Below are 27,733 nucleotides of genomic sequence, written 5' to 3'. Positions count from 1 at the left end.
GTTTCCTCCTCCTGGCTGCACTCACTTCCCTGACACTGTCTGTGCTCGACTCCGTTTGCTCCTCCATTTGCTGATGATATACGAGGGTAAAAGGGGGGAGTCTGCGCTGGATCAATGAGTGGAGAGGTGAGCGTCTCTTGCACCCAGAGGAGAGCTGGGGGGGGCATCACTGGTGCAGTTTGCATCCTCCGGAACAAGGCATCCTCAAGATAAAGCCGAATTCCACGTGCACTGTGAGTAAGAGGAGAGGAGGTGCATGCAGGGACGCTGCCAGCGACTCTCTTAAAAAGTGCAAATAAGCTGTTGAAGGGGAACCCTTCTCCCCATCAGATCAAGAGTGTCGGAAGGATTGCTTTTTTCAGCTCTGTCTGAGGAGTTGCAGCGCGGCGGGAGCGTCTCTCCTGAGACTGTGGCATCACAAATAGAGAGCAGCGGCGATCTGCTGCAGTGACCCACAGACTGGGAAATCTTCTGGAGTGGAAAGAAGCGTCTTGACAGAGGATTCCACCATGGCTGTCCAACTCATCCCAGAATCCGCCGTCTGTTTGCTCATGGTGAGTCCTCCTGTACAACACTGACTTGTTTTATTATTTCACCTCATGTGGAGGTGGTCGCTCGCTTCACTTCTTTTACGATCATCGCACAACTTTCCATCAGTGTTCATCCTCCATTATTTTACTCTCTGAAACACATGCTGGATCAGAACACAGGTCCCAGACAATGTGGTGCAGAGTCACAAGGAAAAAGTCCCTGATCTTGTGAGACGCGATTCAACCAATAAAGCTTCTTAAACATGAACCATGTGGTCACGTACAATCTTTCATGGACACTCCACCCTGATGATTTGGTTAAGCAAAGAGAGTCCGTTGTTCATCACTCCATACAGTTGGCATTGTCTAGTCCCATGGGGAGTCATGCCTCGCCGCACTACCTGCTATCTCCACCTGTCATGGCTGTCTGTTACTATGGCGATAGGCCATGAACCCCTATTGAGGGAAGGGCTGCAGTGCATTGAACAAGGTGGCTGGCAAGGGCGAGGGATGATGGACGGGCCAGAGAGAGGGAAGAAGCTGGGGGGAATGAAACCATCAAAAAGTACTCATGGAATATTTCAAGCAAAGATTCAGAGGTGTTTTACGGACGTATTTTATATACATTTCTTCAGGCAGCTTTTGTCTCATTGTGTCTTCAAACAGTTTCCTAAAAAGTTTCGGCGGCATCGTCCTTTCTTCGGGGACAAACATTCCCTCCCCGCTGTTCATCTTGTCATACTGCTGACAAACTGCCTTTGTGTGTGTCATTGCATTAGCATATTAGACACTTGCTACCTGCCACCTCGCTGTCACCGCTGACATCCCCAAATTGCTCCCCCGTCACCTGAGATTATGTGTGTCGACCTTGCCAAAGTGCTCTCTTGCCGCGCATCTTCTCTGCTTTATTCCTCGCTGCTGCTTTTAAATAAGAAGTGGCACCACTGAGCAACGCGTCCCGCTTCGGACAACTTGACCGAACCATGCGTTCTGCAAACAAAGATCGAGTGACTCATTTTGCGGCCCAGCGATTTCAGCGAAGCCCGTGGCATTTGTATTCACGCCGTCTTTTTCTGAGTCATTTTAATTATTAATGAGAGTTGACTCAACCCCTGTGTGGGTTGTGTGTACGTGCATGTGTGTGTGTGTCAGTGCCAAGATTAATATTGATCGTCCCTCCCGCCTTTTTAGGTATTAATATTTCAGGTGAATGGGTGATTACCTGCTGCTGTGATTACCGGAGCTGCTTTCAATAAATGGCGCTGACAGTCTGACAAATGACTTACATCGAGCTCAGGGAGAAGCGACGTCAGTCTACTGATGTGTGGGCTGAAATCGACAGTGTCTAAGTGACCCGATCTTTTGAAGGAGGGTGATAACATGGATCAATATTTGAATTCAATTGTTAAACAAAGGTAGAGAGGAGCAATGTGGCCCAGCTTTACATGAAGTGGGCTTGTTATCAGTCAATATTGTGGGTCCAATTGGATCATACATTGCTGTCACCTGAACGACAAGTAACATCCGAATTACGACCAGGATTGGGTCCGACCAACCGGTAGTAAGTCGGACTGGACGTGAGGGTTATAGGTACTACTGTGGTGGTAGATGGCGGTGTGAGAGTGAGATGCTGGGATACTGTCATATGCGATGCCGGCTGGCTGCCATTATTGTCGTACGCGATGCCGGGTTGCTACGTGGTGCGGTGCCAGACATTGACATCTGCTGGTCGTGGTTGTAAGTACGGGTAGATGGAAGTCGAGCAGGTCGTAAGTCGGATGTTACTTGTAGTTCGAATAATTCAGTACCTCTGACTTGGAGTTTATACATCCAACAAGTTATCAGGTATTGCAGGGTTGGTAGAACAGTGTCCTAATTTTTGGAGGCCACTAGATGGCGCTTTTGGTTTAGCAATGATGTGAGGTTTTATTGAATTAGGTGTTCAAGTCAGTGCCATCTTGTGGCCTCTGAAAATCCGGACACTGTTTCATGAAGCCTCATCAAGTCCTCACTAACAACGACAGATGTCATAATAATTGTGACGTTCTGAATTACCGTCAGGATCCAGGAATCTTTTTAAGGATTTGTTACACTCTTTTGTGGAAGAGTGCCGCAGCATATGGTCGTCTTCTTTTGCCTTTAGTGTGAAAACACTGCAAGCGGTCTCCTGATCACTGCAGCCACCTGCTGCCCTATTGAACGCATTGCAATCAACAATATTTCAAATGCAAAAAAAGCTTTCTAATTGTGTGCGTAAACTCCAATAGCTTGCTTGCTGGTTGTTGTTGTGGACGGTGTTCGTTTCTGACTTGTTCCTCCTTTGTTCTGAGTGTTTGCTTCTTCGTTCTTTGCAGTCAACAGCACAGCTGCATCACACTTTTCCCCAAGCTGCTCTCTGACAGGAAACACAAAAGAAAAACCAAACTGAAGCTTGTGCCATGGAATTTGAAATCCTATTCTTTATTGAAAGTCGCAAACTTTTATGGGCTCAGTAACATCCAGAATTCCAAAAGTTTACGGTCAAAAATCATGCCATCCTCGATATTCCAACATATAATCACCAATGAAAGAACCTTGCGCATGCTCTGTCCACTCCAAAAGACAATATTGGCCTTCAAATTAAAACCTTTACATATAAAGCACTTAACCACAAACAACTCACTCAATCAACTCAATAAGGTAAACAATACTAAATGAAATTCAGCAACAAAACACTTTGTCTCTTACACTAATTTCACCCATAAAATGCATGTTGGGCAACAATATCTGGTTGAAATTCCAAAACATTTCAAACACCTTTCTAAAACAACTCTAAAATGATTTGATGAACATTGTTTTTTCACACACACACACACACCAATTGTGTGAATAAGGGGATGAACTTTTATGAATAAGAACTGGATGACCTGCGTATGTACCATGAAAGCAGCCAGGCGTGTCGCCATCTTGAAACACACAGCAGAGAATAGACGGATGGAGGCACCTGTTCAAAACATTCAGTAGCTCAGAAGTTGATGACAAAACCCACCAAAGACCTCTGCACAGCTGTGAGTGGCTGTGTGAAGTTTGTGTAGTCACCTCACTGAGGTATTATTACACTGCAACCTACATGTTGTCCTCCTTTGATCATTCAATTAAGTCTCACCGAGGATCCAGACCAGATGACTCTCTGGGCCCGAGCCAGATCATGTATTCTGAGCTAATCTCATCGCTGCTTGATGCTCCACGACGCACCTTTGGTGTCTGTGCAGATGTAGCTGTGGCTTCATATCAGTGTAAATCTCCCTAAAATATGTTGATTTCATCTCATTTAAGCACCTGATCTTATCAGTTCATCTGCAGATCAGATGTGTCGCGTAAGGCGGCGTGTGCAGGGAGCGGAGCAGACGGGGGGAGGGGTGAGGGGATGACATCATACTGAGATAATTGATTACTGCCCTACAACAATGGTACACAGGGAGAAGCAGGCAGTCTGGAAATCTCAAGACGGAAAACAGAACCTTCAGACAAAGAAACAACTGTTTATAAAAAAATATGGTATATATAGTATGTATATATACTGTATATAATTTCATAAAGCACTTAAAAAGCAATACAAGACCGTCACGAAGTGATGTACAACTGTAAAATCAGGATAAAACAGACATTAAAAACAATAAATATATAAAATTAAAACAGGGCCGATACACAAAAAATTACTAAAAAAGCAGATGTGCAGTCGTATAAAAGCCAAAGTGTAAAAGTCTAACAAGGGGAGGGAGGGCATTCCATCGCCGGGTCCCACAGACTGAAAAAGCCTGGACCTTTCTCATCTTCCGCTTAGTTTTTGGTACTTCCAGGAGCAGCTTAACCACGGAGGAACATAGGGGGTTTAAAAGCTCTACTAGGTACTGAGGGGCAAGAGCCTTTAAAGCTTTAAACACGAACAGAAGAACTTCATTCATCCTTTCTAAAAGTCACTGTCAACTGCAAACAGACAGGGACGCCTGACTACCTCCTACAAGGAGACAGTTGCAGTTGTCCAGTCGGCTTGTGATAAAAGCATGAATCACTGCTTCCAAATGCTGCCTGGATAAAATAGTCTGGCCGACGGAGATAAAAGAAACACGACTTCACGACAGCGCTGATCTGAGAATCATATTTAAAATCACTGTCCATTTTAAAATGAAGGTTTCTGCCCGTGGGTTTGACCCGTGGGATCACAGACATTACTGGGTTTAAAAACCATCACTTTAGTTTTTTTTATCATTAAAACTCAGGAAGTTTAGGGCTATCCATGCTTTAACATCTGTCAGACAATCCAGAAGTGGATTCACAGACAGGCAGTCATCCTTTTTCAAAGGGAGATATTGCTGACAGTCGTCCGTGTAGCAGTGGAAGGAAACTCCGTGTTTCTTGATGATGCCTCCAAGTGGCTGAAGGTAGAGTGAGAACAGCAGTGGGCCCAAGATGGAACCCTGAGGAGCTCCACAGGAAACGGACACTGTGGAGGATTCACAGTCCAACAATTTTACACTCATGGTTCTGTTGGACAAATACCATTTAAACCCCTTTAGTGCAGACAAACAAACTCTTTATATGAGACAACAAAGTCAGCCAGAGTTGCAGCGGATGATAAACACATGAAACTGAAGACAAGGAGGAAAGTCTCGAACTAGAACTGCATTCAATAGTGAATCTGAATCTATCAAGAAAATGAGGAGACAGTGATACATTTTATAAACTCATTAAAAGAACATGTTTCAAAGAGTATTTCTGAATTATTAATTTTTAAAAAATTGTCAATGTAGCTTCAAGCTATCTCAATCAACAGTAGCTTAGCATGCTACGTTTGCCTCAACTTGGCTCCATATAGAAGCTATTTTACTCTAGCTTGGTAAAAAATATATTATTTATTAGGTTCTTTTGTTGAGGTTTTATTTCATAGATAACAGTTACTCTTCACTGACCTGAGAGGAGCAGGATTTTCCACTGCTTATTCCTGATGTATGAGGAGGTCAGAAGGCACTGGACCCACTGGAAAGGAGACTCTTGTCACGCATATGGTTGCAGTCTGTGTTCAAAGCTTGACTCTCAGCCACACACTCCAGCAGCTGCCATACACAAATCAGGGCACGTTGCTATCTTCAAACACAGAGGAGTGAAAATGGATTATCCTCATTTGCTGCAGGCTTTCGACCGCAAACACTCCAGTGATACAAATGTTTGCTCTGAACTTGTTTCGTAGATGAAACGGAAGATCAGAACCTTGTTTATAGTTGCTCCCAACATACACCTGTGCTGATCTCATTCTGTGGCTTTCAGTTATAGCTTGAAGCAGACATTTCTCAGTTGCGTTCACAGGCCAAAGAGGCAATCATTATTTGTCACTTTGTTTTCCTCCCATGATGTAATCTACTACGGCCATAACTTTAGTGTCTATAATTTTTCTCAGGCTGCAGTGCGACTGCAGTACAGTCATGGTTGAGTGATATTCGGGCCTGGTTCTGCTGACGTCAGCGTGCGCCGTGGTTTGGAGCTGCTGCAGTGGACAATAAGAATCGACTAGTCAGATCAGTGTTCTTTGTGGCTCCTAAATACAGTAAAAATTAATAAAAATGGTGAAACAGACTGCTCAGAACTATACAGTTCAGAAGGTCATTTCAAATGATTCATTTATTAATCCGAAGTTGCCGAGTTCAAGTGCAGGACAAGAGCTTTCACAGGCCACAAAGTCAAAAGCAGCGGCTGAAATTGATATTGACTTGGATCCTCTGGAGTGGGTCTCTGACGGTCGTTCATTATCACCTATTGACTCAGATATTAAATCAGCATCCTGCGTCCTATGAGGTTCTGGTGTCTCTCGTAGACGTCAGACCAGCTGAGGCCATTTCTGATTCATGTTGATGATGATTTTCATGAGCGTAACATAACAAGGTTACGCTGTTGAGTGCATCAAATTGGAAATAAATGTATATAAATGAGTGACAGTGGCTGGTTCGTGGTGGGATAGCGTTTCTTCACTGCGAGGAACCAGGCAAAGACCGGCTTTAAAAGTTACTAATATTATTGAATTCCTAAAGTGGATTCTATCGTGGCCTTGGAGCTAGTGCAGTGAAGCTAGTACTTGGGTGATATGCTGTTGTCTGAAGAACCATTTCAATGATGTCAAGTTCTGAATCAGTTGGAGGCGTGAGATTTGTTGTCCAGGCGTGAGAATATTAACGCAATTTTTTTTTTTAAGACATGCCGCTTTAAGAATTCTTTAACATGATGTAAATCTGTGTGTCGTCCTCATAGCGACTAAAATATATTGATGTTATGGATGAAGAGAAGGTCCCTTTGGTGACTTAAGATGCCCTGTCTAACAAATACGACTGGAGCCAATGAAGAGACGGCTCTGATAAGTTGAGGCAGTCGAGCAACATTTCATAGTCAGCAGTGTCAAAAGCTATATTGAGAATTAAAATGAAGCTTTCACAGTTGTCTGCTGCTAAGAGGAGGTCATTGGTTACTATTAGAAGCTTCAATGAGCTGATCTAAAACCAGAATATCTGCTTTAAAAAATTATAATAATAATAAAGGGGACATAAAATAGACTGCTGATGTACTCCACAGGTCATTTTGACTACATAATTTCTGTCTCAAAGGTAAAACCAGCTTATTATATGATTAACTATGATCCCAATTTGTCCTAACAGCACTATATTACAAGTTCACGCTGCAAACTAGTCCACAGATTTCTTAGGAGTCACTACTGCATGTAGTAACTCTTCAAAGGAGGTAAATAAATGCACTGGCTGCCAATACATTTTCTAAATACAACTCTAAAATAAATTTTCTTCCAAAAAACTGGATGAAAAATGAACCTTTTGACTACTTTCAATAAATGAAAAAAATTCATTCACAACCCAGAATGCGTGCAACAGTATTTACACTGAATAAAAACTGGTAACTGGCTTGAACCAGAAAAAAAAACAGGCGCTAAAGATCCCCATCCCCAGAGAGTCTCACTACTCCACACATGCATATATGTATAAGGGTTGCGTGTTGAGTGTGTGTCTGAGAGTAAGTGAGCTTCCCATTAAAATGCCCCGCAGTGTTTAAACTGCAGGACTATTGATGAGCTTCAGAGGTGAAGGTGCCTTATTAAAAGCAATTGACTATCTGCTCATGCAGCTCTGGTCATTTGTGTGTCTATCTCTGAGGGTGTGCGTGTGTGTGTGTGTGCTCAGGTGTGAATTTGTCAAGTGTTTGCAGTGTGCGATATGTGTGCGCACACACGCTCCCCCTTTGCATGTTAATGTATGCGGCGGCAGACTCCCAGCGGAGTGTGACAGCCTTCCCTCTGCGCCTGACGGAGGAGCAGCGCCCAGCTTTTGTGTGCAGAGCAGGTGAAGTGTGGACGGCAGGAGCGGATAAAAGAAGCAGCTATAAACAAGCAGGACCTGGCCAAGTGAGTGCCACACATCCTGGCAGATGTTCATCAAAGTGTGCCATCCTTCCCTCTGCGTACTGTCCAGATGTTGGCATGCTAGCTTCACTTGGACGTGAACTCCAATCCTGGCTCACTAGGTACATCGAAACTGCACCATAACTCTGCCAAGAATTCAGCTGATATTTGCATTTACTATACAACGCCGTTCATCGATCGCAGCCAGACGAGAGAGACGTCTTTGTCGCCCCCACACTCACTCCCACAGACTTGACCTACTATAAGACAATGAATTCAGTGCAAACATTCCTAGCTCAGTAAGATCCCTGTTTTATTTCCATGTTATTGAGCGGAAAATCTCTTATGACATTTATCAGGCGCCTGTCCCCGGCAGAAGGTCAGGTTATTGCTCGAAATGAACCCGTCCAGGAAGACAAATGAAGTGTTTCTGCTCAGTGTTTGAGCAGCCTAACACAATAAGTTGTGTGTTCCATTTTGGCCGAGCAGAGCGGCAGAAAAGCCTGCAGGTATGAGAGACGCTTAAACCGCAGCGTTCCACTTTAATTCAGTTCTTTCTATCATTTTGATTTGTAGGCTTTTGAACATTTCACACTTGTTCCACCAGAGGATATGTTGAATCTAGCACGTCCTTGGCTCACCTCAAATCGCACAAGAACAAATACTATGGAAAAATATTTAAATATCCTGAATATATCTTGTGTAAATACAGTAAAATATACGCCATTAGCCTCCGTTCTCTTTTTGAATGCATAATGTATTTTCGGGACAGTGATGGAGTCACATTAACGCTGTGCCACCTGTCATTGGCGCCACTTTTGGGGAGGGGCTGTGGGCGGCAAGGGAGGTGGGGAGTCACGGCGGCACCAGGAAGCCTGATTGGCTCACCATCTGTCTCTGGGACCGAGCAGATGTCTGAGAGGAGAGGACAATCTCTGTTTGGCTCCAAGTTCACTTTCCTTCATTAACCACTGGTGTGTGTTTGTGTTGATGTTTCGCACTCTGGTGGACGACTCAAGTCCCACCGGGCCCGGTCAGCGTCCGTATGGATTGAGTTAACAATGAAGCGGGTCCTTGACATAATGAAGAGCTGTCTTGTTAGCAGAGCATACAAAAGACCCGAGCGCCTGTTTACTCGACTTGATGCTGCGACTGATAACAGAAATACACAGTCTCATTATACAATCAAGTATTCGTATTAGAATATTCAAGAATCACTTGTGATATTGTGATATAAACCTATGAATGGGTGAAATAAATAAATCCTCTGAGTCGATTCACTGCCTGACCAGTAGGGGCGCTGTGCGTGGGATTCACTTTCAATAGAAGGAAGTCAAAACCAACACCAAAACAAAGGGACGTTGAGAGAATCTGGAGGACTTTTGTTCAAGGTCATGGTTTTAAATTTATTTTTTATTGCTTTTAAAACTCTCACTCAGAGGCCAAATTGGTAGGCTATTAGATCGAGGTCGGTGGTCACATGATTTGTCCAGCGTTTCATAATGTTCTGACCGATGTTACCAGCATCGGTCTTGGCACCAATACACATGACACATATATTCACGTGTGCATGGAAACAAATGTTTAACAAGACACTGTCAATATTTGATGTTTTTTACTTCTTATTGAAATGGCATCAAATTGAAACGATACAGAATTGAATCACAACGTAAGGAATTGAAATACATTTTCCAGTTATTAATACTTCTCTTTTGGTGTTCAGATTCACTTCTGTAAATAGTTTTTCTAGTGATTAATTAATATTTCAAATATTCCAAAGTTGTTCAAAAATCTAATTTAGCTTTTCACCAGAAGAAAAAAAGGAAATCCAGCCATCCAACAAATGACACTGACTGTCACAAGAGATACATTTCCAAATAGGACTTGACCAACTGCAAGTCATCCAATATCTGAATTCCTTTTCACTACTTGGTCATCTGCAACAATTTGCAAAAAAACTACTGTATAATTTTCTGTTCCATCAGCATGACAAAAATGCCACTTGGACTGTGAGTCAGAGCTTCACTTCTCTTCCTGACAGGCCAAGTGTCCTTGGTCGTCTGAGCAACAGCTGCTGGGCTGCCGACATCTTTTACACTTCCTTCGTCTGCCATTATCATATTTCATGAGAAAGGTATTTTAGACAGTGAATCTGTCTGTTACACTGCAACAGTGACAGCACATATACACACCCTCTGGAGCTAATGTAGCTTTTACATCTCTGTGGTCTTCCAGTGCGCAGTGGTCAGTACTAATCCACGGTAATTGAAAGAGGCTTCTGTGCTGTGTTGCATTGTGGCATTCTTAAACAGTAAAACACAACTGAAAGCAGTTTAGTTATGTTTGTGGTCAGAGACAAAAGAACCATATTGTTTGAGGAGCTTACAGTTTCTGCCGCCAGAGAGAGCTGGTGACGACTGAATCAGAATAATAGAGGTCGAGTGTCGTGAAGTACAGTGGATTCCCAGAGGTTAAAGTCGCCCCAGCGTGCACCGAGCAGGTCTTTCCTTGACATTTACAAACACAGTCAGTGTATCCAGGGTGAGTTTCAACAAGACCCTCCCTGTAGAGAGGACCGAGTCAAGGATCAGGTCCGATGCTGCCCAGCACGGAATTGTAAATGTCAACCCCTTAGGAGAGTCATTCTCTCTTACACACACACACACACACACACGAGCTTACATGCATACATTATAAGTGTCAGCACCTCTAATGAGCAATACAATATTAAAATAAATATTCACATCCTGCCTCTAGCAAGGTTTTGCTCATTCACCAATGGGCTGACTATCTGCAGCCACTGAAGGGAGGAGCTCAGAACGGTTGCTGCTCAACATTAAGATGAGATGGCTGGGTGCAGACGCGGGTCACGCTGGAGAGATGACGTCACAGCTAAATGCAGTTTTGGTGACTTTATTATGATGTACTCAGGTGGCCTTAACTAAATGGTGGATATGTTCAGAATGTGCTCCAGTACTGAGGCTTCTATTTGTTAAAATTGTGAAACATAATCTCCTCAGCGTGACCTGGACCCAGGTAAACTATAAAACACTACATTATTAAAACACACTGCTCATGAGAACTGTGTTTCTCACGACTGGACTTGTTTAGATTTCACTTTTCGGTTTAGTCCGAGGTCGTATTTAAATTGAAGGAGCGCCTGCGTAATTTATGTGCAGCGCTAGAGGGCAGTGTTTCTACGTGCTGAGGCGCAGCATAGTGGTTCCCTGTATTGGCCTTGTTTTCAAAGCAGGTTTGTTGCGACTATAAACCGCAAATGCTGAAGATTATGAAAAATGATGAGGTGTCGAGAGGTTGTTGATAACACCCTGAAATATAAAAAAAAAATAATCTATTGAACTCATGACACTCAGTAATGACATGTGATGAATGGTGATGATAGTTTTTGGGCAACAAACATCAGATGTGGTGCCAAATTGCCTGTGAGTGGTAATTTGACCACGGTCAACTCTCAAGCACGCTGTCACTCTGCCTCCGTCTCTCTGCACGAGCTCTGTCTGCAGAGAATTCCGGTTGCCCTAGACGACGGTTGCTAGGGAACCATCATGGAGTGACTTCATAGCATGCTTACACCACACAGAATGAAACCAAGTTGCACAAATACTTGTGCATTCTTTCATGTGGGTGGGAACTCAGAGAGAGTTCATGTGTGAGAAGGGAGTGTGAATGTCATCGCTCGGTTGGGTTCTCCTACATCCTCCAAAAAAAAAACCTAGTGATTAGTAAAACCTTGAAGTCTGTTTTCCCCGCTGATGAAACTTATGGAAATGAGCCTGATCAAATATCTGCTCTCTCTTTTTTGGATCAATCCGGTTCCCTCTCTCCTGGAATATCCTGCTCACATTTCCCTCTCCCATCCATCTTTGCTCTCCTGTAATTCTGTCCCTCTGCAGTGGTGAGATAAGATGTTCCTCCCTCTGAGCTGCGAGGTGTGAGAGGAGAGGGGCTTTCCTCTTCCTTTAACTACTTCCAGGACCGCAGGACAATTTGTGCAGTGACACATAAACGTGTGTGTCGGTGAAGGACGTGGCAGCCGTGCCATGTGCATGTGCCGCATTTACATAGATTGCTGTTTAATGAACTTTAAATTGGATGTCAGACAAATTCCCTCCAGCAACGATCAGCACCAGCTCATTTCAACGTGACCTCTGTGTTCTGAAAATAAGTTAAGGTCGTTCCACTCTCATGATGCTGCGCAAGGGTTTGGCCTAAAAACATGAAATCAACTGTGTGTAAGGTCGAGAATTTTCCCTCATCAAACATAGGTTTTAGTAAAACAGGGGGAAAGCAGGGAATCACTTGTTCTCTTTTAACTCCCGTCCTCATTTCCGACCCCATTGACAACCTCAGTACCTTCATCTCTGTCTCCTGCTTTACTATACCAGAGGTTCACAACAGGTCTGCTTGTGACCCAAAACATTGGACGAAATATAAACATTAAATAAAGAAAAGTCAGTTCACACCTTAGTGATGGGTAGATGAGGTATCACGAAACTGCAGGGATGATGAAACAGTGGTCTAATTTTCAGAGGCCGGTACATGGCGCTTTTGGTTTAGAAATGATGTAAGACTGAACTGAATTAGTCAAGTTCAGACATTTTACAGCAGACAGTGCCACCTGGTGGACACTGAAAATCAAGACACTGTTTCATGGAACCTCATCAACCCTTCAATACATTCTCATGGAACCTCATCTATCAATCACTATCTAGACAGAAGCAACTTATTGATACATATGTTTGCAACTAGAAAACCTGCACAATATTTATTTATATATATTAGTTTGTTTTGGTGTATTTCGTGAGGGAGGTAAGGATTCTCCAACTTGGAGATCCCACACCAGGTGACCAGGTTACCAGAGGGCAGATATCTCCCAGTTCCAAGTACAACTGGAACTGTTCGACGTCTACATTCTGAGAAAAATGACAGGTTGTTTTAGGCGCCGCAAAACTCTGCAGTGAGACCAATGTTGAAAACCAGTAGCATGTAGCACTGCTGTGCTAGCTCTTCTACGACTGCAAGCTTCATAGTTTTGAACTGAAGAGAATGATACTGAATCGTAGTTCAAGGGCAAAGTTTACACACGAAGCAAAGGGTGGAAGGACAATGGTATTTATGGTTGAATATTAAATAATAATGAGATCAGAGACATCCAATTTTTCTCATAAAAATGGAAGTGATTTTCGTGAAACAACGGTGAAACTCTTAGAAGAACTCTATTAACTTGGCACATTATTTATACAGTACACAGTGTTCTACACACAGTAGGAATAAAAGATAATAATTCTGGAATTTTATGAATCAATATCGGGCCACACAATTCAGATCGATGAATTTCTTTTTTTTTTTTTTTTTAATCCCAGCCCAACAAGTGACACGATGTGAACGCAGAAAAAGTGTCTGAATCATGTGTTCCATCCAGCACTGTTTAGATTTGCACGTGACCTGACAACAATAGCTCGAGCTGAATTTCACTCAGCAATTCGAACAGAAACTATGTATGCAGCTCAGGCCCACTGTAATCTTGCATAGACAAAGCCAGCGGTTAAATTCCTATATCATCAAAAGTGCTCTTGGCTTCATATAAAACTGAGGAGCGTCTCGCCGTAAGTCCAGGATTAACCCAACCACCGTGCAGCAGCTTACCTCAAGTTATCACCAGGGAAGAGGATTTTAAATATTTAACACAGTTAATTGATTTAAAGGGTAATTAACCCTAGTTTGCCTTATTATGTTAATCCCTGAGATATAGCCTGCAGATCTGTCTGTTTTCATTTCAGCAGTTAATACAGTCCTCCCTCCCAGAATGCTCTAAACATAAGAGTGTCTTCTCTTGAAGCATGTCAGAAAAGAATGGCAAGTGAGGCCTATTGAGGTTTGCCGCCACACAATGTGCAGGTTGCAGGATCTGTGCTTTTTCATCAGATCTCCTGGATTATTGACGTTGATTGTTAACAGGCACATAGCGTGTCTCTGGTGTCTCCGCTGAGTCGATGCGATTGGCCTTGTGAGCCGAGCAAGTCCCAGCTGAGCCTGCTGGAGTCAGCAGCAGTTCCCTCTCCAGTGACATTGATTTAGCTGTAATGCTGTGACAGTATTGCACATTGACTTATGGGTCCCTCCATGCCAAACTAGCTGCTTCGGTGCTCGCCGTGAATAAAGACGAATATGACTTTCCTTCTTCTGGTTTATTGAGTGTGTTATGTGGCTTTCACCCACGGGTCTAGCATCTCTGTGAACAAATAATTCCCAACGCCTCATAATGATTGAGTAACATCTTTTCCATTTTGACTTTTGCCCAAGAGTCATGTGAGATTTGGTGAAGAAACAATGGATTCTTTCATTGTCATTCATTCAGCCAGGAAGTAAAGACATTGCACGATGAATTGTCAGCTGTGTGAGTGGTTGTACAACTATGGTCAACTTTCCAGGGAGTCACCTGCCTCCCACCACAAGTAGCCAGCGCCAGCATGACGTCATTCCGTGCTGCTGTGCTCTGGGATTGTAGTTACATTTTTATTGTTCAATGCAACTAAAATTTCCAAGATATTTTCTTCAACCAAAAAAGATTAACTTTATGGAAGTCGGACGTCGACTGAACAGGAAGTAGCCCTTTCCATTCTTGCATACAGAGAAAATCACATTCCCTGAGGTTTTGCTATTCTCATCTGCGATGAAAAAAATGACTAACAAACGCAATAATTTTCCAGTGCATGTATCTCAGGCCATGACGTCGTGAAACAGGCTTGAATAAAGGTCTGATATTTTTAGAGAGTCACATCTACACAGACAATGACAACAATGAATGTCATACACAATGAGGTCACATGGATGGACCCGCAAAATTGAAAAGAAAAATCTGTTCCAAACAGTGAGTTGAAGTGCGTCTGAATAAGTAAAAGGAACCACTAATCCCCTCTTTCTCTAACTGGGAAGTGATAATTGGTAATCATTGTGATTAAGTCTCTTGTTTTCCCTCATGAAATTCCAGGGTGTTTAGCACCAGATAATTAGCCTGGTCCCTTGGAAATGCGTTTTTCCTGTTTAATTGCAGCCCGCAGTATAGAGATAAAAAGTAGCAAATATAATCGCACAATGCATTGTTGGTTCAATGGTCCATCACAAACTGTCTTTTGTCATATAAAAAAAATCCACATATATATATATATATGTATATATATATATATATGTAGCAGCAGGGAACCTTTGTAAGTGCAGGAGTTCCTGCTCCACTGATCACACTGATGCACAAGACGTCGCAGTTAGGATGAGAACAACAACAACAAACATGGAGGAACCCCTGAACAAAAGCTAACAAAAGCATCTGTTTGCTTTTGTTCAGGGAGGTTTTTCACGACACAATGGCCAGGGTTTCCACTACTCTGAATGTATTTGAAATTCTTAAAAAATTGAAATTATATATATATATATATATATATATATATATATATATATATATATATATATATATATATATATATATATATATATATATATATATATATATATATATATATATATATATATATATATATATATATATACTGTTTCATGATACCTCATCTGCCCATGACTGGTAAGAATGACTTCGATTCGCGGTGAGGTTTGACTATTATCTGTTATCTGACTTGTTATTATTATTGTTGTTTTCATTTAACCGACAACCTTCACAGTTATGATCCCTCTGATTCATTACAGACAAAAACAAGGTTTCAACACTACCAGATCATTGTGCTACTGCTTTGTTGCTTAGTGACCACCTGAGTATCAAAGGTTGCCTCAAGCAGTATAGGTTATCAGAGCGTAGATGGTTTTTTCACGACTGAGTGTGCTCTTAAATGTCAGACTCCACAGTGTTATTGTTTATTGTGATGATTGTTTTAATAAGGTAAAAGAGGTGACCAGACTAGGTAGTGAAGGAGCGGGGGGGGATGGGTCAGAGAGACAGGCATTAAATTGCCATGTGTGCTGCAGTGTCTGCTGTTGTAATCAGCCCAATCTCACAGCACCCATTCACTTTTTAAATAGAGCTCTGTGGTTTATGGTGACTGGGATATATGGGAGAGTGAGGAGGGGCGGGCACTGTCTGATCATGTATGAGGGGGCGAGTGTGGCAAGGCTCACTGACAGGTTAACATTTACTGTCCGTGGTAACGTCTGACGGGAATATGTTCCTCTGTAGGTCACAGCAGTTTGCCATGCGGATGCACACGTAGTCTAGTGGAAAATGGCACACTTCTAACCCAGTTTCCCCGAAAAATACAGGGTTTATAAATAAATCTGGGAGGATCGCTCCGATGCAAACCAGAGCTTCGGCCCTTTACGGATAAAAATGGGATGGTTTGAGTGGTTATTCTGGGAGGAATTCTGGTTGGGCTTGATTTGCAGGCAGACATTTGGAGCTATATAGATCTATGACCTGCCAGGGGTCATAGTTCATCTTAATAATGAGATTTCTGCTCTTTGGCTGCTTCCATATCGACACCTCGGCTGCACTTATCCAATTTCTCCTCCATCAGTGAGTGGATGTGAGAATTAGGAGATAATATAGTGGGAGCTTATTCGCCTGTGTATGATGGGCATCGTGCGTGTGTGTGCAGTGATTCAATCATATGGTCTGGTGGCAATGTTTGTGTGAAGAGGACAATTAGGTGTGAATGTGTTCCTCTGGGGAAATACACAGATGCCCCTTTTAATGCAGCAAACCTCATTGTTGGGGGTCATTCACAGTCAGCGATGAGGAACATTACAGCTTCATCCAGGCCAGTTAACTTTGCTTCCATTTCTTCTTTAAAAAGAAACAACAGATCCCACTCTTTTATTTACTGTGTTTATATTTCCTCCCAGAAACTGAACTAGAAAGCCACCCTTGGGTTTGATACCGTTCTCTACCTGGTTTTCTGTTAAAGTCACTTTGCTGATATATTACTCCAACTTACTTGTTGACAGTCTTTGAATTAAACACTATTTCACTGGCAGAATCTGAAAAAAAACAACCGGTCATTTATCACATACATAGTAAGTGTTGGTTCTGGGTTCTGAGGCTTAAATCCTGCAGGGGAAATCGATTTAAAGAACACAGTTTATCGTGCAAACATTACAGTGGATGTGATATGGAGTGGAGCAATAAAGATTTTTGTTTATATAGACATTTTTATTTGATGATAAAAAATATCTAGCAAATATTTAAGTTCACCATAATAAGAAGCATTTTTCCTCGAGGCCTGAACCCTGTTGCTGACAAAATGATGCGGCTAATATATGGATTTCTATGGGCAAACGACCTTTATGCTGCCAATATGTTGAGCTTTGTCACATCAAACCAATGAAATCACAGGCATTTTATTTATCATAAAGTGCTTATAATGCGCTGTTGTCGCCCGCGTGTCCGCAGATCCACCGACAGAGGGGATCTCTTGGAGGACCGGAGATAAGAAGCAGCAGCTGAGACCAGCTGTGGTGTCGGAACCTCAGACATGCAGGGGAGAAAACAACGCATTTTGAGCGCTTTAATGGAAGCAATTTTTATGAGTTGAATTGTATTGCCGGCATGATTCGAGTTTAGAACATTGCACAGTGTGTTTCATGAATCAGCCTCATTTTCAAATAGAGTTCATAAGTGATCCTCATGCGTTTTTAAACCACGTATATGGAAATCACTGACCGTTCTACGGCGCAGACAGCACCGCGGCACATATGGTTTGTAGACCGGTGCATTTTATGTATGAATAAAATCTATTCTCCTTCTAAAATTTAGTGGATGCGGCTAATATAACGGAATAAAATCTATTCTCCTTCTTAAAATTAGTGGATGCAGTTAATATAACGTATAACATGAACAATTTGCAAACTTGTAAAAATTATTAGTAGAAAAACTGACAAAAAACTATTTTGTAATGCAACATTTTTAGGGGATCATTTTGATACTGTAAAATCCCTTGAGGGGGGCATGTGTGGCCCTCAGACCGCACAAGGACAACCTCTCACCTAGATCAAACTAAAATAAAAAAATAAGATGAAAATCACTTTTTAATGTTTTTACCTTTTCATCTAATTATGGTTTAATAAAACACAAAATACATGAGATCAGAGCCATTTGCAATTCTCTGGTGTATCTGACTTTCACACAACACCAGAGATGAGCTCGCGTGAGCAGCAGCGAATCTAATCAGGGCCCCTCACGGGTGATGTCACTGGTTGTTAATTTGCTGCTTTTTTCCCACTTTATCTGGGTCAAAACAATGGAGCGCTGCTAAAAATAATTGAGGGAAATGGAGCAGCTGAGCGGGAGCAGCGGTCCTTTTACAGCTGTGGCGTCTGAGTTTTGGGCTGAGTGTCGCTGCCGGAGCAAAGTAATGTTCTAGTGCAGCCGGTAGCATGCAATTGAACATTTTATTTATTTATTTCACTTTTTACGACCTACTCGCTTCGCTGTTCCCGCCCGTAAAACACACGGTTGCCACGGCAACTACAAGATGCAGCTTGAAGCAGAGGTGATGATTTGTCCGCATTTTCTCGTGAGTGTGTGTGTGTGTGTGAAAGCTCTCCTCTCAAGCAGACACATGAATCCATGCGGATTTGAGCTCAATTCTTCAGCATCAAACGATTCTACCTTAAAAAAAAAAAAAAAAACAGGTGACCAGTCGTTTACAGATTTTTCCACTGCTGGCGTGGGCATGTGTGAAAAGAGGGCTTGTGTGCACTTGTGTGTGTTTGAGGGAGTGACTCATGGTCTTGTCTATTAAGAGAATAGAGGGTGATCAGGTTGCTAGGCGATTAAGAGCCACTATTGTCTGGAGGGACAATAGTAACCCTGAGCATGCCCTCTCCTCCTTTTCTCGCTGTCTCTATCTCCTTCCTTCTCTCTCATTTGCTTTCTCACGCACCCAAGCTAAATGTACATTTGTTTTGGCCCCCCTCCCCGCCCCCACCTCGGGACTCGGGCGGGAATCAGAAGTTCACGTTGGAGCCGAAAAGGAGGCATAATTGGAAGCTGAGGGGGGAAGAGAGAGAGGACATGAGGAGAGAGAGAGGGAGAGGGGCAGGCTGAGTTCTGCACCGTGGAAGAAGACCTGCAATCATTTTCCACGTTGAAGGGAACCAATATAGCTGGAGGCAGCAAAGAGGAAGAGAGAAGACCTGCCGTGGACACCACAAATTCACTCCAAAGTGCACTGCAAGGAGAAAGCAGCTGACAGGTCGGCAGAGGGAGGAGAAGCTCCAGGAGTTTGGCACTGCCCTCCTGCTCCTAAATGCATGTCCGTGTGTGTCACGCTGACACACACACCAAGTCTGTGTGTCTGCCAGTGCACCGGGCTCTCTGTGTGGGTCGGGAGCTCTGTGGATGCTGGAGATGTTCGCTCTGAGGATGAGACAGCGTTTCTAACAGGATCTATTTGTGGACTGGGATTACACTGTGACACAGCTGAGCGACCCGGGCCCTCCGGAACCAAGTCAATCAGTCATGGAGGGTCTGCTTTCTCCAATGAGGACCAGGGTAAGTCCGTTAAGGAATATTTCCTCTTGTGTCAGATTCTTTTGGGGTTTCCTGCTGAATGGCAGCGTTGTCATGAATAAAGTTTGTATGTGTGACTTCCAATAAAGTGGAGTTGCAGCTCTTGATTTAGGGGGTATCACAAGGTGTCTCTTCTTAGAGCATCACAGTAATGAAGTCCTTGTCGTCCAGTGCTTGTCTGTGACCAGTACAAACCAGTGTGGTTCAGCAGAGACAAAAGGAGGACAAGCTCTGATTTGTGTAGTGAGTTCTAAAGGAGCAAATTCACTCCTTTTTTGTTGCATAAAAGGAGAAACAAGGATGAATGTGTGTTAGTGTGTGTGTTAGGACACAGCAGTAGTATTGGCTGCAGTCGTGCACCGGCATGTGACACCCAGTGTTGCGGCGTGGACATTAATGGACCCTGATGGGTGTCAGACTTCCAGGAGATAATTGAGATGGAAAGCTGTTTCGCACAGCTGTGATCAGGAAACTCCACGTGAGAAAGAGATGGAAAATTTTCAGCAAAGATTTGTTTTATGTGAATATAATTTGGTTGTGAAAAGGTTGACCGTAACCAGTTGTGGCATTACGTTCTATAGGTACTGAAAGAACAGAAGTGGTTGAGAATTCTGATCCAGAAGGGGTTAAACCTTGAGTTCACTTTGCAAAGATTTGAGCTTGTGATTGACTCCGTTGGTTTGAGTTGGAGCCATGATCTCTGAAACAAATAATACATTTGCTGATCAGATGGATGACCTTTGACATTGGAATACTTTCAGGATATAATAACATACGTGTGCTTCCAAATATCATCCATGATCTACAGCAGCTTTCCTCAGAGGACTGAAAGTGAATTTCAGCTGCTCTATAGATTATTCCTTCCTCCCTTCCCCCCTACCTTCCATCTCACCCACCGGTACACAACCAAAAATAAATTCAACATACAGTGGAGGGCCACTGTGACAGTTACATACATTTCTGGGGCGTGTGAGACTTCATTATTGTGCTGTGACTCTCATTCAAGTCTTGACTTGTGTGGATTCTGTAGTGATGTTTCGCACCAGTTCACTTCTCCCCGCCACTTATTGTATTGCTTCACCTCGTATCGAGCCAATTTTCTTGAGCCTCCCGCCATCTCTTTTGTCTGCCCACCTGTCTGTCTGTCTGCCCCTCGCTGGGTTCTTGGCTGTGATTGGTGTTTGTCGATCTGCCCATGATATCATCCAAAAAGAAGATGGTTTGCAGGCTGTTTGGACCAATACTTGGCTTCAAAGAAGCGAGCGCTGTCTGCCACCCGGGCCAGATTTGCCCGAGAGCTGACTTGGAACAGTTTTTGTTGACTAAATGACTTTTAAGTTTATCTTCATCAGCCACATTGAGTCCATGCCCTGCGGTTCACTTTTTCATCAAAGTCACTTTGGTTAATTTGCAAGTGTGAATTGCAGCATGCTGAGCCAGCAGAGGCACCGCTCGACATTCACACCTCAGTATTTCACTTTCATCAGTCCCTGGTGAAATACCAAATCGAAAAGTTGGAATATTACAAGTAAAGTCCTCATTTAAAGTTTATCGAAATCCTTATCGCATTGAAGTTGTGTTGGAGATGGTGCTTTTTACTTGCAGGTGTTTAAAACCATTCATTTTTCTTCCACCTATACCCACTCTGGAGCCTTTTCCAGCTACATACAACAATACCGGATACAAATGAGTGGCTTGGTGGGGTCTGCATTCTAGTAGCATCCTATTCTAGCAGCTATAGTACAAGAGGAGGTTACAACTCCATTAGGTGACATTCTCCAACATATTCATGCAATGACATGCAGAGACCGTCTCCATAGAGAGAACTCACTCACTCTCAAAAAGAGAGAAATCCCACATCATCGATATGACTCTTTCTGTAGACACAATTACACTCAGAATAAATCCAAGTATGAAGGTTGTAAAGACTGGACTCAAGCAGCAGCAAGAAGAACCATGAACTAACCACCAACTAACTCTCCGTCATACACTCTGTGCTGGGCAAGTGCCCCCTAAGAAAGATGACCTTGAACGGCACTGTCAGACAAGGAACAGCCACAGACCAGGAAAGCTCATTGTTTGTCGAAGAGAACTGTGTGCTGAGATGGCTCCGGGCGTCCTGGTGGATTTTACATGAGTTGTACTTGATTTACCTCAAAGCTCACTTTCCGCTGGTTGACTCAACATGCGTTCTATTTTTGCCCCCTGCCCACTTAGATCACTTCTCTTCTTTGTTTCTTTATTTAGGATGACAGTAATGGGCATTGATGCGGGAAAATGAAATAAAACAGGCATCAGTGAGTCGGATTGCCTGTTGGAGTTGAATTTGACAGAGAATTAGGTCGACACGAACGGCCAACACGCCTGATGGATGTGGAGAGTGGACGTAAAACATCCACCGAGAGAGATGGACGCAAAACTCTGAAGGTTCCAACAGATTTTTCAATGAGATTCTCAGGAAATATTGATGATGGAACACGCAACAGATGTTAAAATTTTGGGGGGCACCAGGATTCCATCTTGACCCTGCAGACACAGCTGTCTCGTCTGCAGCACAAGCTTGTGTTCTTGCTCCGTTTCTACTGGGTTGCGTGATTCAACTGCCACCTGCAGTCCCCTTAGGCGCATTTGACTATTACTGCAATTTAGATACCAAAATTGTATCCAATTATATAGATAAAATAAAGATAAAGATATAAAATAAAGGAACTCCATGGGGATTCAACATTGAAGGCAGAGGTCATGCGAGGCTAGTGAGCTCCAGGGCAGGGAAAGGCTTGAATAAGTAAGGAGAATTAAGAAGGTCCATGTGGAACTGGAGAGGTCAACAGTCATCCAGTACACCAGGTACAGAGCAATTCCAGGAGAGGTTCAAAAGTAGGTCAGTTTCCAGAGGCAACAGAGATCAGAAGGGCAGGCAAGGTGGACGTTTTCGGTTGGGAGGTCAGCAAGTGGCTGAAAAGAACATAAGGAGGGGTGTATTACAATGTACATCAGTCAACGTTAAAGATTCCAACTTGGAGTTTTAGAGCTGGATCACTCGCTTGTCACTTGTTAATGTAACAGAAAAATTAATAATGTTTTGTTCTTAGAAGGTTTCTGCTTCAAGTGCCATATGATTGATGTCTTTCAGTTTCCGTTCCGATTTCCGGGACACTGTTCCATGTCTGTTCTTGTGGCGTGACTGATCTCTCACATCTCCTCTCGTCAGTTCCTTAGAATAATTCCAGGACAGGCCAGAGACTCTAAAACGGGAAACTCAAGTGGCACATCGGTATCCCCAGTTGTGAGTAATTAATGCATGTAGGTCAGTGGAACACAGAGTTCTTACTTCATAGAACGCTTCCCCTGGAGAAATCATGAGCTGTTCGGAAGCAGAATTTGGTGCGTTCCAGCGCGCCTCAGCCCTGCAGTGCACCCTTCCTGTTGTGCTAGTGGATCAATGGGGAGTAGTTATCAAGAGATTAACCCTGTCAATCCTCTGTCAGTCTAATCAGAGACTCCTCAGCACGACCCCTCTTGTGGATCATCACTCTGACTTTGGGCATCTATTCCCTCACTCTCTCAGCGAAGAGTCGCTGGCTCTCTTGTCCATAGCCTCGTTCTTCCTCTTCTCACGTCAGTGCACACAATGCCTGTGTGCCCAGCTGCCCATAACAGATGGACTCATTACAGAAATGGCCGAAGGCTTACATGCCCTCGTACGCTTCCACAAAAAACATTCTAGTGAGGAACGGCCAGTTCAAACAAACCAAGGAGTTTCTTAGTTCTTAAAGAGGTGAGGCATGGCTTTTGTAATTCAAGTCAGCTGATGCATCTTTCCTGGGAAATGGGACTCGACCAACAGGTGCACTCAAAGTGCACTCGGAAATCTGGCTTTTGAAAGAAATAATCTGTTAATATTATGATTTAAATGTACTCTTTCCCATGGCTGACGGCAGGAGTGAACAACGCTGCCTGCTTTAAATGCAAATCATTTCTCCCACACACCCACCGCTCTTCTTTCATCACCTCATCTACGGGTTTCAGCAGGCAGGTGGTCAGCAGTATGGTCCAGTCAAAACAGCTCATCGGAGTCTGGAAATGCCAGAAGTGAAGTGACCCAAGTGGTCAGGTCTCATCCCTGAATTACAACCAGGTCGTATTCAAATGATTAAAAGGAGAATGGCAGGCGTTTTGGGACGTGGCAAGGTGCTACTGCATTTGGCTTCCAGACACATTCACTGCACAGCAGGTTGGCTGGCAGCATTTAAATGCCAGAGCAAAAGCAGAGGAGAGCATGTCTGGAATCTGGTAACACATGCAGCACACACATTCATTCAGCTACACAGTCACTCATTTCATGAAGCGTGGCGTACGATGGAGGAGTTGCAGCCAGTAAAATATTAATATCTTGCTCCACCATCAGAAATTCAAGTTTAAAACAGTTTTTCTTTGTCTTTCATGTTACAGAAAAACAAGTCTCGCTTTAAGAACATAAAATGGTGCACTTGAAGACTGACAAAATCCAGATGCTTAGGTGAAATGATGTTGCAAATGTTGAGTACATACACGTTCAGTGTTAGTTTGTATATAGATTTATCTAATTGGAATTCTGTGACTGTTGTTTTTCTTTTTTTTTAACATCACTGAGCATAAAAACATTTGCTTAAACTCTGATACGAATTTGATGGAGGATTGTCTGTGCGGTTAACTGATATTTATCCATTTGAAAACATGTTTAAGCTATTAAACAAAAGTCGTTGGAATATGTCACACTGAAGTTTCCACTTTCATCCATTACTTATTCAAATACGGTCAAACTTTCTTTTTTTAATTAACAAAAAGCATTAAAACTATCCCTCATGTTGTCATTTATGTAAAACAACTTTGGCATCTTAAATTTATATCCAGTCATACACGATAATTATTGGATATTCCACAAGGAAATATCTTATTCTATATATTCAGTTCTGTCACAGAACACACAATATATTGAAGTCTAAAGCTTTATTGAGCAAAATAATAATAATAACATTATTAAATTGAAAACTACACTACAAGTCAAGACACAAACAGTACAAGCTCAGGACAAAATGCATCCAAAAGAAATAGCTGAAAACATTGTTGCCATACCAGTGAATGGTATTCATGACTGCATTTAAACCACAGAAGAGCAACAGTAACATGACCATGGCGGCAAAAATGAATTTTGCGTCTGAGGTGACAACAAGGTTGCGCTGTTATTAAAGGTCACGCTTGACAACCAATCGTCAAATACATAGGAGAGTGTCACCTGGAAATTGAGCCACTCTAAGATCTCATAACGGAGACATAATGGAGAGGAGGGGCTATGACATCATCATTTTTCGTGCAGTACAGTTCAGATCCATCCACTCAGGGTCGCGGTATCAAAACCTTTATCAACTAGAAAAGACCAGAACTCGTGCAGGTACAACCAGCACATTTTAGTGTGGAGTTTTGGAGTATAAAGTCTGATCATCAGCACACACACTTTTTCAGGTCGTAACAAGGACTCTCATAATTGATGACATTTGGAGCAGCAGTCAGGACGCTCAAGTGTTTTGCAGACGAACATGAACCCACAAGGACCAACAGTTCACAGTTCGCCTCTTTGCTTCTGAGCCTCCCTTTGCAGTTTGATGATGTGCCACAGCTCTGTGTGTGTGTGTGTGTGTGTGTGTGTGTGTGTGTGTGTGTGTGTGTGTGTGTGCTTGGGATTATGTCCGACTGTGTCAACCATGTCAAATGTGCTCTTGTCCCTCTGAAGAGGCAGAGCAATGAGATCAATCAGAGCGCAGTTGTGCCGCCAGAAAGGAAAAGCAGCGGTGCACCTAATGTTTGACGTTGTCATGGAAACAAAGGGAGAGCAGATTTTCCGTCACATTACACAGACTTTTAAAAGTACTGCCAAGCAAGTGTGAAGATAAGTGGCGCAAAAAATGAATCTAAACATCAGTGACAAATCTTGCACACGCTTGTAAACATACATTTCTACAGCCTGACACATCGGCGCAGTTTAACTGTGTCTGTATCTAGGAAAACACAATTGAGCCTTTAGGCGATCTTAAAAGCAATTTCTCTTCGCCGAATGAGGATGTAATCACATGCACATACATCGACACGTGATGAACGAGGCAGGGATTAGCGGTGTCACCTCTGCTAGCAAGACTGACCCCTGTGTTGAACGGTATCATATATCACCTCTCACATCAGATCTGCAAACAGCGGGCAGTTCTGCGCACACCACTACTCAGATAGTGCCGCTGTTAATCTCATCTACTATTAGCTTTTCAACATGATTACAACAGGAAACAACAATTTGTTCCACCATTCACCAGCTAACCCCCTGCCACCCCACACCAAACACCCACCATTCCATACCTATTTTCTCCTTTATGGAGCCATCTTGCCTCGATGCTCATGTGTCTTCCCTTGGGCTCTGAACTGTGACCTCTTTACTGGAGCAGGGAGGAAGCTGGTAGAACTGTGTTCTTCAGATTGGCTAACCATGAAATGGACTGAGGTCAACACATCCTGAGGGAGAGAAAGAGTGTGGTTATCAGTAAGAGAAGACCAAGACAGGAAAACATGCCTCAAACGTGTACATTTTCTGAAGAGCGCTCAGAACCGTGTAACTCTTTGTAAGATTAAGATGTTGTCTGGCTGCTTCTCTTGGGCCCTGGTGTAGAGAGTCACATAATATTTTACTGATGGTATTGTTAACATTCATCAGTCTGTGTCAGCGAAATAACTCAAAATCGGCCGGACACATTTCATGGACACACTGTGACACATTGATGTTGGGACATGGAGCAGATTTAGATGTTACATTTTGGCGACAAATTGGATCTGTATATGCATTTAACAGCGTTTAGTCTCGCACATACTGTGCATTGTGTAAGCAAGTTACAGAGCACTCCTCTCCCACTGTCCTCAGTGTCACCCAATATGCTAAAAACCGTGTCGTATTATTTTGATTTTTTTAAAATGTAGGGCAGTAATATTTAAATATTTAATTTGATTCTGTTTTTGACTTTCCAAATCTTTCTTCTTTTCCAAATGATGACATTATTAACCAGAAATAATACATTTCATATTTGTCATAATATTGTATCTTAGTCATTCAGTTTGTATTTTAAGCATTTCTATATTATTCTGATCCTAAAGTGTTTATTTATAACAGGGAATGAACCACGCTGCAGCCAATTTTTTGGTCTCAAAATATATTTTCACAGAAGTGGCATGCCTCATAATGGTCACAATATCAAATTTGCCTGGGGGAAATGAACTACAACCCCTCTGCTGAAGGCTATTTCATTAAAATAGTCTCCAGCTCCCCCGTGACCCGGGCATACGATGAGGTGGGAAATAAATAAATGAACAAATATACTGCCAGTCCCTTGCAGGATGTCCCTGCAGCAGGCCTCCTCTCAGAGACTGCTAAGGCTGCATTCTCCCCCCCTGCTATCTCAACATATGTCAGTGGTCAGCCACTTTTATCACCTTTGTAAAAAGAGAAACATCACACAGCTTGTGATGAGTTCAAATAAAAGGCTTACGGTTAATGACCCGCCTTGGTAAAAGAACTAGAAAATACAATTGTATACCATTAGCTTGAAGTGTCCTGGTTCATCCTCGAAGCACTTCATGCTAAAGACGACAAAGCTGATACACACTAAAGCACATTCTTGCTCTCCCTCTCACAAACACACCAAGACTGTGATGTTATGAGCTCAACATTGCTTGACAGTTTGCTCTCTTCTTCACTGATGCTAGAGCGATACAGCGCCACACACAGGACTGGCATGTGTACAACATCATTCTGAATATTGACCTATTTTTACTTAACATCATGCTGAGAACAGCATCATTGCATCATACTTTAAAAGTTCAAGTTGCAGATTATAGATGAACAAATTACCTCCCTGAGAGCCCAAATGTATTACATACATGACTGAGCACGGGGCACACACAACATGTGCAGCACAGGCCTCTCAATTTAACGCCCTGTAGCTCCTGTACATGGAGGCTACCAGACAGTCAGACTGCAGGGCGGCCTCCGAGCCGTCGCTCAGATGCTCGCTGAATGAATGGGTGAATAAAATTATGCCCACCAAGAGAAATATTTATTAATAATCATCCAACTTTCTCTCTCTCCAGCTGGCTTGGACTGAACGCCAAGTGCCTTATCGCAGCTCTTCTCCCATGTGGAGACAGCTGCCATCGCGCTGA

The 27,733-nt window shown here is 42.9% G+C and overlaps 1 protein-coding gene across 2 annotated transcripts in view; it reads left to right on the top strand.

Moving 5' to 3' along the window:
• Positions 1–89: 89 nt before the first annotated feature.
• Positions 90–27,733, top strand: part of frmd4a (FERM domain containing 4A) — a 94,765-nt gene continuing 67,121 nt past the window's right edge. Inside the window, exon 1 of one of the 2 annotated variants that reach the window (XM_053886180.1) lies at positions 90–554. In XM_053886180.1, coding sequence (XP_053742155.1) covers positions 510–554 — 45 coding nt within the window. In that variant the 5' untranslated portion in view covers positions 90–509. Of the gene's footprint in view, positions 555–19,089; positions 19,481–27,733 lie in introns of those variants that run through there. The other variant, XM_053886181.1, reaches the window with a different exon arrangement.

This window comes from Synchiropus splendidus, chromosome 14 (assembly GCF_027744825.2).
Source record: "Synchiropus splendidus isolate RoL2022-P1 chromosome 14, RoL_Sspl_1.0, whole genome shotgun sequence".
Taxonomy (NCBI): domain Eukaryota; kingdom Metazoa; phylum Chordata; class Actinopteri; order Syngnathiformes; family Callionymidae; genus Synchiropus; species Synchiropus splendidus.
The sequence above is the reverse complement of the archived record's forward strand: the minus strand, read 5'-3'. Positions and strand labels throughout refer to the sequence as shown.